The sequence below is a fragment of the Zosterops lateralis genome (genome assembly GCF_965231275.1).
Source record: "Zosterops lateralis genome assembly, chromosome: 6".
NCBI classification, from domain to species: domain Eukaryota; kingdom Metazoa; phylum Chordata; class Aves; order Passeriformes; family Zosteropidae; genus Zosterops; species Zosterops lateralis.
The window spans coordinates 57,689,975-57,702,129 of record NC_139761.1 but is presented as its reverse complement, the minus strand read 5'-3'; the positions used below and the strand labels follow the sequence as shown (position 1 = coordinate 57,702,129).

The 12,155-nt window shown below is 39.8% G+C and overlaps 1 protein-coding gene across 1 annotated transcript in view; it reads right to left on the bottom strand.

The window, feature by feature from the left end:
- NELL1 (neural EGFL like 1) overlaps nucleotides 1-12,155 on the bottom strand; it is a gene marked incomplete at its 5' end in the record, with an annotated part of 282,538 nt that overhangs the window by 141,451 nt on the left and 128,932 nt on the right. Inside the window, one exon of the mRNA XM_083862654.1 lies at nucleotides 5,515-5,640. Coding sequence (XP_083718780.1) covers nucleotides 5,515-5,640 — 126 coding nt within the window. The remainder of the gene's footprint in view (nucleotides 1-5,514; nucleotides 5,641-12,155) is intronic.

Here is a 12,155-nt window from a genome sequence, read left to right as displayed (position 1 = left end):
AGAAGTGAAGGGACTTACAAGATAACCTGTCAAAATCATTAACTTTTCTTACTTCCTCTTCTCTATCCATACTGTAAAAATCAAATCAGAATATAAACCCAAGACTAAGATTTATATTCTAAGACTTCTTCTAAATAACGTATTTCTATTCTGAGACATCTAAATAATACATTTCTATGTAACATCCATTTTTTTCACAGAATTAGAACAGTGAACTATGTGTTTTGAAAACCCTTCCTGTTTCTGTGGCAGATAAAGACTCGCTTTTTTGTAAGTGACACAAAACATGTTAGTGACTCGTTGCTTTGAGAAGCCAAAGGCTAAAGAAATTCTATGTCATCACAGCAAATGAGGACTGAAAAAGGGTTAAAAGCACAGTCCATTATTGAAACATGGTGCAGGACAGTAAAATATGGGGCTGGATTACTTTCACAGAGAAAAGGATGTGCCAGCATAGCTTTGGTGCATAAAGAGGAGGGTGCCTGCATAGGTCTCACCCCATTTTGGCAGAAGGGGGGCTAGTGACATGTTGGATGGCCAGGTAACTTTTCATTCTACTTCTTGAAAATATAAAACTTGGACAAAATGGGCTGAGACATTCTCAAGTCCAAAGGCGGTTTCCTCATTTAGGAATGGTCACGAGTAATATGTGGAAATAGAGAATGAAAAATCTCCTGGCACTCTCATTTGAAAAGATCTTTAAGTTTTATTACATAATGAGTGAATATTTGGAGGAAATTAAACAAAAACAACCAAAAAAACCCCCACACACATATTAAAAAAAAAAAAAAAAAAAAAAAAAAAAAAACCAACAACAAAAAAAAAACACCACAAGCAAACAAGAAAATCCCAAATCAAATGAAATAGTGTCCAAGCCCAGTAGTGACTAAATAAAATGAAACTTATTCTTTAAATGACTGCAGGATTTCCTGCAAGATTTCCAGGTGTCCCACGCAGCCCCAAAGAGAACATTGCAAAACTGGTCATTGTTTTTTAAATGGCTATCGTAGGTAATAAAGGCCAGGAATGCTTTTTGTGATCATTGTGACTGTCTTGACAGAAAATGCCAACATTATGCCAAAGGAGATGAAACCTACCCACACTGTTTTCTCTTCCCAGCAGCATGACATTTGTGGTCACTACAGGTAACTTAGAGCTTATTAAAATGAAAAAGCATTTGCATAATTGATTGAATGGCAGTGAGATATAGGAACAACATATTCTACTTTCAAACTACAGAAAATCACACACATGAATTTTTAAAATCATACCAGAGAACAGATGCAGCCCATCAAAAAATAAAAGTATTAAATTCGTGTTGCGTAATTTATCATGCTTCAGAAAGCATAAAATGAAACAATGCACTTCTGAAGCAAACTCCCAAACTGCTATGTTAGAAGAAAGTAACCCAAGAGAACTTATTTTTCAACAAGCAACCAGGGTGAAAACATGTGAGAATCAATCAAATGCTTTAAATCAGTAGATTCCAGCAAATGAGAACATCTGGAGTAGCAAATCTTGCTGCCAGTTCCAGAATGGACAAGACTGTGATTTACTAGAGAACAGATAAACAACCTGTCAGTGCCACAGGAAGAGACTGAAAAGCAGGTTCCTATTCCAGGGCAGCGTTTCTCAATAAAGCCATCTCTCACTCAACTTAATTAACATTCAGTGCACAAAGCCCTAGGAACAGGTAAGTAGAAAAACACTGATGTTCCTTTCTTGGTGAACACAGGTTGAAGTTATTACTAGGCTGACTAATCTGTCTCAGAATACCTCATCATCCCAGGTCTTTTGCTTATCTGAGACTGAGCACTGATTATTAATTAAAATAGTCCCTACTTAATTTTAAGGGAGAGCTTAATGTAACTGTGGATTCGATCCAGAACAATGTTTTAGTCACTCTGTCTCTATGACTGCATTTTCTATACAATCAGCACACCTTCCAACACAGCAGCTTCTTACTGCTAGCCAAAGAGCTTCCTACTTCACAGCTGGAAACTATTATCCATCATTTTTCTGGGAGGAAAAAACTTTTCAGCAATGTCAAACCTGTACAAATTAGTTTAATTTCATTAAGACCCAGTCTTCCAAAGAAAATACTGGAGGGGGCATATTTAAAATTCAGCAATATCCAAATGGATTTTATTTTGCTCAATTCAAATTGACACAGCATTTCACCAGTCACTCCATTTCCTTCTAAAAAGACAAACCTCCCTCAATATTAAATTGAAACATTTTGCACAGCTTAAAAATAGTTTCTGATTTACGCCTTCCACATAGTTTACACTTTTTGAAAGCTACCAGAGCTGGGGGATCAGCCACTAGGCACACGCCTGCCCAGAAACACACAGAATCTGCTCAACTGCAAATGACTTTGTACCTTGATGGACTAGACTAAGGCTTCCCAAAACATGACACCTCCTGCCCTGTGGAAAAACTCTGCTTTAGAGTCAGCAGTGTACAAAATACACACAATGCCACACATATGCCTTAAGCACTTACATCTGAAACTTCATCTTCCTCCTGCACCCATCAGAGCCTTGCCCCACACACACACAATTTCAATCAGAACACCAAGCCATCTCCAAGCTTCTAGATTTGTCTCCAAATGCATGGCTCAATAACAAGAAAATCTCTCATCTATTCAGTTTGAATAAAGAGTAACAAAATTTTAAAGACCTGAGTAATAGCTACAGTCTATTGTGCCTGCTAAACATTTGTTATCAGTAATAAGGGGAAATTACTTAGGTATTTGCTGTCTGATTATTTTTTTATTACTGCTTTTTCTTAATCACTACTATTACTGCTAAAAGTCTGCTTATGCATAAAGCGAAATACAAAGACAGGATTAGTGCCTCTATTGCACAGTATTTATTTTAACTACGTTTAATATTATAACACGCATTTATTTCTAGATACAGCAGGCAATGAACCAAGTTTCTCCTGATCTATGTAATGGCACTTGCTCTGCTTTTTAACAACTATGTAAAAAACGAGGGTTTTTTTGCAAGACAATAAACCTGCAAGAAATACTTGTCTCTCTCATTCCATTATTTGTTCTTTCACCTGCTCTGGATTCTTTGTGTGCATGCACTTTAAGTGAATGTTCCCTCATTACTGTCAAGCAACTTGTCTTGCTACTTCACACTTTCTTGGTGTATCACAAACACCTTGCTTCCCATACCCTTTGCATATCTAATGAGAGTGCCTTGCTGGAAATAAAGGCACATTAGGAAATGAGTAGAGCATATGCGGAAAAGAAAGGGTCAGATTATCAAAACCACTCTCCCCGTCGCTGTGAAGGCTGATACCTCACACAGCACAGAATTTCAGGTCTGGATCTGTCATGTCACATTGTAAAAGATCAAGAGAAATTGAAAAGAGACAGATTACACAGAAATAATGACTCTTTGGGCAAAATACAAATCAGCTTCCTGACAGCTATTGAGTATCAGCCTCTCTCTAGAGGTGGGCAGGACTTTCCTACAGTTTCATAAATTATATAATATGAGCTAAAAGACATGCTGTCATCATGACAGTCAACATTTCCTATGACCTTCCCTAAGGATAGCACGCATTACAATGTAGTTATTCTAGCCTGGAAATCATTCTCATATTGAATATCGCTGTGCCATCATTCCACTTCAGAAAACAGCTCACCCAACACCATTTTAAACATGGTATTGCATCGAGCTGATTTATATCCATTTCAATAAATCTACCTGATATTATCCTCCTTTGGATGACAGGTGCACCATCAAAACAATCCCAAAATCAGACTTTCTGGAGCGTTGTCATTGAAAGATGTTATCCAGCTAAATAGCTAGATAGGGTTGAGCAGCTCAGCAGCTTCTCTCATTTTTCTGAGACTGCCAGTGAAGTCCCTTAAAAATCCCTAAATGGAAATGAGGTCCTACCTACTTTCCACTAGGAATTTTTAGAGCTCGTTTCACAGACAGATATCTTTGAAAAAAAACAACTAGATTTATTGCCTAATGTTATCCACTTGCTGTTTTTTCTAAACAACACGTCATCGCTCTTGAGACATTGGTTCTCAGCATTAACAACAATTTCCAAATGACCTAACAATAATTGGATGCAAGAATTTTAAACATTTCAGTTTTCCTTTTGCACGTTTGACTCGGCTCTGTTCAGAAAGCTTCTCCTCCTGGGTAACTTCTCACATTTCAATCCAATGATCACCGTTTCAGAGCACAGCGGATGAAGTCTTGATTCTTCTCACAACATCTGTGATCCCTCCCCTCGCACAGAAGGCAGATGTGGGACATGAAGGGACCATTATCTTGCCTGGCAAGAGCCCTCAGTGGGTGCAGCACAGCTCTTCTTTAGCCACCTTCCAAGCTCATCCCAAAGGGCCCAAACAGAGCACAACCATCTACCCACCCTATACTGTAGAAATAGGGTAACAGGCCAGCCTGTCATTTCTTCTAAGTGTAAGTTCCCATATGAAGCTGTTTTGAGAATGAGAAGTTTCTTTAACACAACAATCTATCCTGAGAGTGAAAAATACATTTACCTGTAATAACAAGGGATCTCTCCCATGAGAATCAGTAAAGAAAATACATAAACAATCCAAGAATAGAGAGATTTGATGGACAAGTAAAATACCTTTCACTAACCAATAGAATAATTAACAAGAAAGATACTAACCAATTAAAAGTTGCCCTCGAGGTTTGTAAAAACTGTGCAAAAGACAGCATGTAGCCATAATAAAGAACATTCTGAACTTTTATGGTGCAATTCTTCGTGTCATGACCGCCCTAACAACGACACCCTACTAGTGCCTGAATTCTATCCAGGCAAAGGGCCAGCTGCTGAGTGGCGTTTGGGACTAGACAGAAGGTGGGGTATACGCATCAGACACGGAGTGTGACAGTGCTGCTGTTGCTCACTTGTTGCTTTTATCTTCTTTTTTTGTCAGAGTTGGGATTAAATGCTTGAGAGACAGTGTTTCGTTTTTGGATTCAGATGTTTATTATTTCTTATCTACGTTATAGTCTCCCAAGCCATGAATTCTGCAGCACTGTAGCTAACAAACTAAAAATGGAGCTGTATCTCTCTCTCTACAAGGCCTTTAAAGGATAAACTGTCCAATTAAGAAATGACACCTCAATTATTTTACTTTTACCCCAATAACCAACTACCCGTGGCCCACAATGGGGACTTTTCTATCCAATTACAAAACACCACCCAGACCCATGAAGGAGAAGGTGAAAAAGAAGGACTGGCCTCTGCCCTAAAATCTCCATCTTGCTTTATATATATTACTATATTCTAAAACCTTGAACTCTAAGATTTCCATCCTGTGATACGATATGATATGAGACGATATTCACTTCTATTCGCACTCCACACCCACAATCCCAGTGCTGTCACTCAATTCTGGAAGCCTTTCCTAAGGCCTCAGGTGAAATGCAGTGTTTGCTTGGGGGTCAGTGCCTGTCAGCACAGAAAGTGTGACATTCCCAGCTCCCAGGGCTGCACACTCACCTGTGCAGGAGAAGTCATCCACGCGGACGTATCCCGCGACACAGTCGCAGCGGTAGGAGCCGGGCAGGTTGACACACACGGTGTTGGCGTGGCAATAGTGCATCTTGGCTGCACACTCATCAATGTCTGCAGGGAAAAAAAAACACCCAGGGAAGTCACAGTCAGACTCAGCGAAATGAGTAACGTGACGTTGCAAAAGATAAATCCCATTTACAGTGCCAAAGGCAATCCATTTAAATGCTAGTAGTAAAAAACAAGGCAAATTCAGTAAAAAATATCCCTTAAAATAGAGTTAAAACTCTCATATCACAGCAATGTGTTCCTTCCCACTGTTCTTCATGAAGCATTACTTCTTTTTTTAATTCTGGAAAAGTTACGCATACATTTGGAGTTTTTCTGCAATGTTAAAAACCAAAAAGTGATGCAGTTTTCAAACACATAAAATAGTGTGGAAGTGTGCAATATTGAAAATCCCAACTCTTAACGGCATAGTAACTCCATACAGCATGGTATCAGCTGCAGTGCTGGTCAGATATGCCACTCAGTGTTTGCCAGGACAGTGCAGGAGCAGATTCTTCCACTGCCCAGCAGTGGAACAGTGAGATTTCCACACCTCCAGATTCACCACAGTGCTCTGGCAATGCCCTGGGACAGTTCTGCTGCAGGAGTTACTGCTCAGGGCTCTGTGCCACCTCCACATGTCACACAAGCAGAAGACTGAACTAGTCACCTAAGCCCATTTTATGGTTTCCATCATGTCAAAGCAAAGAAAAACGTGATTAAGAAGCAGCACAAACTTGACCTCATGTCTCTGCTTAGGCAATCTCTATTGCTGCTGCAAATCCAAAATCCAAAACTGTTTTCACAATAGTGACTCAAACCTATCATTTACTTGCCTGTTTTAAATATCTCAAACCTCTGTGATATTGTAAACTGTAAAATCTTCCCCCTTCCTTTCCCACAAAACCAGACATTATGGTGAAGAATTTTCTTTATTTTTTTCTCAGCAGGATAGATTTTCTGCTTAGCAGCACAGATTTTACATAAAGTAATTCATGGCTTTCAAAATATTAATTCTAGTGTTACATACGTCCAACACAAAGAAAGATGAATCAGAGACTTTTTATTTTCCCCCATTACTTTCTTTTAGTCACTGATTGCTCACACTCTGAAAAGGTATCAATTGAAAACATAGCTGAAGAACCTCCTGGGCTCATGGAGTGCCAGTGAGTTGGTCACCCCACAGTGCAGCCTCCTGTCACACCCCTCTGCAGCCTCCCTTCTCTCTCCACACAGGGCTTATGGAAACACAGACACTGGGGTTTTTTTCTTTTTTTTTGTTCATTTGCTTTTTTGAACTGCTACATTTTTAATATTCCTAGTAAACAACAGTTATTCTTATTCCCATATCTTTGCCTGAAAGCCCCTGAATTTCAAAACCATAATAATTCAGAGGGAGGAGGTTTACACTCTCCATTCCAAGGGGAGCTCCAGCTTTTCCCTGGCAGTCACCTGTCCTTCCAAACTAAGACACACAGCAAGTGATGAGCACCAAAAAATCAGCATTCAGCCCCAGAATGGGGTGGGGGGAGTTTAACTCTGCACAAGCTGAGTCCTCAGTTACCTAAAATCAGGTATCTTGTTTAGCCTTCCCAAACTGAAGCAGCTGCAGTGTTGAGATACGCCTCCATCTTTCAGGCTCTGAAAATGAAACACATGCCAGCTCCACTCACACTTCCTACATTACAGACATCTGTCCAGCAGGAGCTACCAGCTAAATCTCCTCATGCTGCCCAGCAAACAGCTGTCAGTTGGCAGCGATTTCTGACTGCTGCCAACTTGGGATGAATTAAAAATGATGGCCTGCAGGCACAACACTTTGTATACCGCTGCAAACACCTTTAAACCACCTCATTCTTGCATTTCTGTTGTTTCAGTCGCAGCACCACTTGACAAAATGAATTTTAAAAAGTCAGGAGCATCAATATATGAAAGATAAAAGCCAGGAAAAATCCTCCCACATGTCTTGTTATCACACCACTGAGTGCTGGAGCCACTTGGGGAACACTCAGGTGTTGACGTGTGTTCACACTGATCTGCTTGCAGACTATTTTTAATAGGCTTTTGGAGCGTAGCTTTGAGGAGTTTTGCTCTTGCATATCTAATAATTTTCTAGCATAAAAGGGAAAAGGAATGAAAAGATGTCTGCAAAGAAAGCAAGAACGTCAAAACAGCAGCCAATTCACTTGGAAATTAACCTTATGCACTACCCTTCATCTCCAGCTCCCTCAATACACTTCTCTTTATTCTCCCAAAGGGAAGTGAGAGGATTAAAAGTCTCAAAGGTGAAGTAACTTGAACTTTGATTCATTGCAAGAAAGGCCCAGATTGCTGTAACAAAAAATATGAGAATATCCAGAGATAAAAAGAACATTCACTACCTATATGAAAATACTGCCATGAGAGAAGATCTCAAAAGGAGACTAAGGACTTCAAGTGATGACTTGACTATAAATAGAAGAATTGAGAAAAAACGGCACTGAGTTGCTGCAGAAGTTCCAGAGTCCAGGAAGAAAAAGATTGGGCCTAACAATGGAAGCAGAAGTAAAAAAAAAAAAAAAAAAAAAAAAAAGATCTGCCTCTTCAAACTTTGTTCATTTATTTAACTGTCTTTTCAATCTTTAAGGGTTACATTTTCCATAAATCTTTTCAGCATTTCAGATTTTCTTTTACACTTGCAGCATTAGCCTTCTACTAATACCTGCATTTTCTTTAGACAGAATAATATTGAGAGGTCAAAACTAGCAACAGAATTTTCTTATTAAAGCCTGTAGGGCAACACTAAATCTGTTGCTCTGGACCACAGTGCTACAAATACTTGTAAAAGGTTAGGTATTCATCAGAAAAAGCTTTGCGTTTTTAGTTAATGTTGTCTGAGTAAAACCCATAAAGCACACAGTGGTATATATCAGCTCAGCTGTAATGGAACTCAGATTGTGATTCATGTGTATGGATTGCTTGTCTCATTTGAAATATTAACGCTCATCTTCTAGTGGTCTTTGGAGATGACAAAAAATACATGATTTATGCTTCTCTCTAGGCTGGCGAAGTAGTTTGTTTTGCTTTTACAAAGGTGTACTTATGGTCTTTAAAATGAGACTTGACACGGCACAATTATCACACACACATCAGCAGCTTCCATCTGCATCAGCTCACGCTTGGCAACAACAGGGACGTTTGGGCTCCAGCTCCCAGCAAGGACTGGGGGGTCAGAGGGTGGGCTGACCTGGGAAGGGACTGCTGCCCCACTGTACAGGGCTCTGGTGTCTGTGGAGACGGCACAATACCTGTTAATGGCAGTGGAGTTTTGTCCATTCAGCCCAAGGTGAAATGGACCTATTGCTTCCTAAACTGTTAGTCCTGTAACAAGCACGAGGGAACGAGCTTGAAACAAAGCACTCTCTGCCTCTGGAATTGTACACCACTCTTTCATGCACTTATCAATAATCCCTTTACGCATCAGGAGTGTCATCACCTGTTGTTTGGGGCTTCATTTTCAGTTTAACTACCGAAAGACTGTAACATACAAACCAAAACAAGACGAAGCAATCTATGAAGTGCTCCAGAGCACTAACAGATGATGCATTTTTATCAGAATCCATCACTCTATCTGCAACTCTCTCCCAGTTACTCACTTTCTAGTTGGGGACTATACTTTACCAAATTAAATTAGAATTTTCAAGAACGCTGTGGGGAAGCAAAGGCAGAAAATCAAAAAGGGGCAGGGGGGAACCCCCAGCTTTTCAGAAAGCTCTGATGTCTAATTCATGATTATTAACATGGGAGAGGATTCCCCTTCCCTCTTTTTAGGTCAGTACCATGCATTGACTTGAACTGTATTAGTCTCTGGTCTACACAATAAGGACTTTTTAAAAATGTAAAATCAAACAGTGCTACCATTTAAGTAATGCCAAATCTTAAAGTGTGTTCACTAGCTGATGGAACCATACCAATGAAGTTTCCAAAACAGCAGAGCACAGCATAAGTGGAACTTGAGACAGGTCCTAAAATTTCAGCCACCAAAATTTATGCAAAAATAAACACACATCATTTTCACTCCACTGATTTAGCTGCTCCTCATTCATTTTATTTACTTGTTCTCCAAATTCTCCCTGATTCTGTCCTCTCCTGCTCTTATCTCCTTCCCACTGCCAAACTCACCTGACTCCAGCTCCACTTGCCTTTCTGTTTTTTCCTTTTTTTACATCCTCCCACTGCCTGCCTTCTACCTCACCCATCTCATGCATCTAACACACCCCACACCTGGTTTCTACCTTTACCTGGTTTCCCAAACTGTGCACCAGAACCCTCAGGGAGCCATAAGGCACCAGACACAGCAGTCAGCATTTCCCCACGAGCTGGCAGCAGCTCAGCCTCCCCCAGTGGCCTGAGTAAGAGGCTAATTACTGGCAGCAAATGTTTAGGCTAGCCTTAAAAGTATTCACCAGCTTCCTTGGGAGCAATACACTTCCTCCAAGGCACAACTCTGCCTTGGGAATGGAGCTACTGCCCTCTCAGGGGCAGGGAAAGAGCGCAGAACAAGAGCAGATAAGCCAAAGAAAAAAATCTCTTTCAACAAGGCTGAGAAATATTAGCCTAATGTCATTAAGTAAGTAACTAGTGAAAAATGCCTTCATAAATTAGGGCTGGTGTAGCCTCACCTGGGAATCCAAAGGCAATAAAATAACCATCAATATAATAATATCAGGAAGTATTATCACTTTGACTTTTAGAGCATCATTAAAACGGTTCAGCCTCTTCCTCTGGGCATAGCATAAAAGTGCGTTACATCGATATACCCACTTTGTGATCAGGACAAGAGTATCCATATTCCAAATCTGCTTTCTGTCTATTCAACTGCCCCTCTAGGGATGGAAACTGTACAACTATCAGGTTAAACAACTAAACAAATAAATGTTTTAAAGCACACGTTCACATGCAAATCACACTTGAAGAGTTATTCTTTCCAGTGCAGACCAGCCCCAAACAATCGCAGCATTCCTGAGAAGGACAAAAATAAAAATTGAAGTGAAGGGACTTTCCTGGTCTTTATTTCAACAGGATTAAGCTTGAAGAATTTTACCACTCACACTCAAGAAAGCAACTGATTATTCCCAAAAAGAGATCACAACATTTTGTCACGTGTTTCTCAGCTGCACTAGTAAACTGCCCAGGAATGTAGTTGTTTCCTAAAATCCATCCTAAGTGAAGCCTTAGGTGTTAAAATATTGCCTAGGTACAATCCAATCCCCTGCTCCATCCTTGTTATTCCTTACAATAATACACGTCATTAGCCTCTTTACTTAAGGTTATGATTTTTTGCTGAAAAAAAAAAGAAAATTGAAAAAAAAAAAATTGATTTCCATAGCCTGAATCTCCAGTGATCTGACCAGCTCCCGGACTCTCTGGAGTCAGAGAATTTCATCTGTAGTCTTTTTTTGGTCATCATTCCTCAAAACAACACAATCCTATCTTGAAAGGCAGCATTCAGCTCTTTAAATCTTGCTGTTCAGACTATCTAGTGTCCCTCTCTGCAAGAAGTTTTCCCTTTTATTATGCTACTAAATTCTGCTTCTCTCTAAGGAGAACTGAAAATTTGCAGTTCCTTTGTGCTTTCCATCATTACACTGGCAAATTATGCGCACTGGTTTGGTGGGATGGTCCCAAAGAACCCTGAGATCTCTTAGGATAAAACCAGTTTATTTAAACTGAAGTTCTCCTAAAAAAAGATCATTTCAATCAGTTCAAAAGCTGCCATTACTTATATTTTCTTTAACGTTGGCACATCAATGTGGTGTTGCTTTTAACAGAAAGGAGCTGTTTTCTTAACCCTAAGTGCATTTATTTGATAAATACATTAATAGAAAATGTTCACAGACTCATTACTTTTTAAAAAAAATGTTTGCAGTTACAGCTCTTTGGGATGGTTGATAACTTATTCATAAGGTATCTCTGACAGTTGCAAATAAGTTGCTTAAAAAAAATACGCATCCAGAATTCACATGTGATAACACAGCTTAAGAGAACACAGATTAAAAATAATCACAGAAAGCAGAATGAAACATTTGGGGAAACAGGTTTTGGCTAACAGCAGCAGCTCAGTCATTTGCTCCAACACGCCAAAGCAACTGGGAAAAACAAGTCAAAATTCTGCTTGTGCTGCTGTAGCAGCTGCTGTGATGTTTAGAACTAACTGAAGTTTAAAAAGATTGCTTTATCCGGGATTACTAAAGCCTTTTAATTTTTTCCCTTCTAATTATTCTTTGAAGCTATACTGATATTTCTATTTAGAATGCACAGCAGCAGAACAGGCTGCTGAGGAATGTGCCTGAGTGGGTGTAAGGATTTTTCTTTAAGGACACTGCTGAACTTGCTCTTCTCCTCAGTGGCTGATGAGAGCACATGTACAAAGCAAGCTCCTTCTCAATTTGAGAGTGTGCCTGCCCAGCAGAATCCAGGACTTTTACCCAAACCAGTGCCACCTTCCCTGCTCTCCAGTTACTTCCTGGTCCCTTGGAGTCCATATAAAGGCAGATCAATGCCTTTGAGGACACTCTGCTGGAAGGACTTGTGGATTCTGA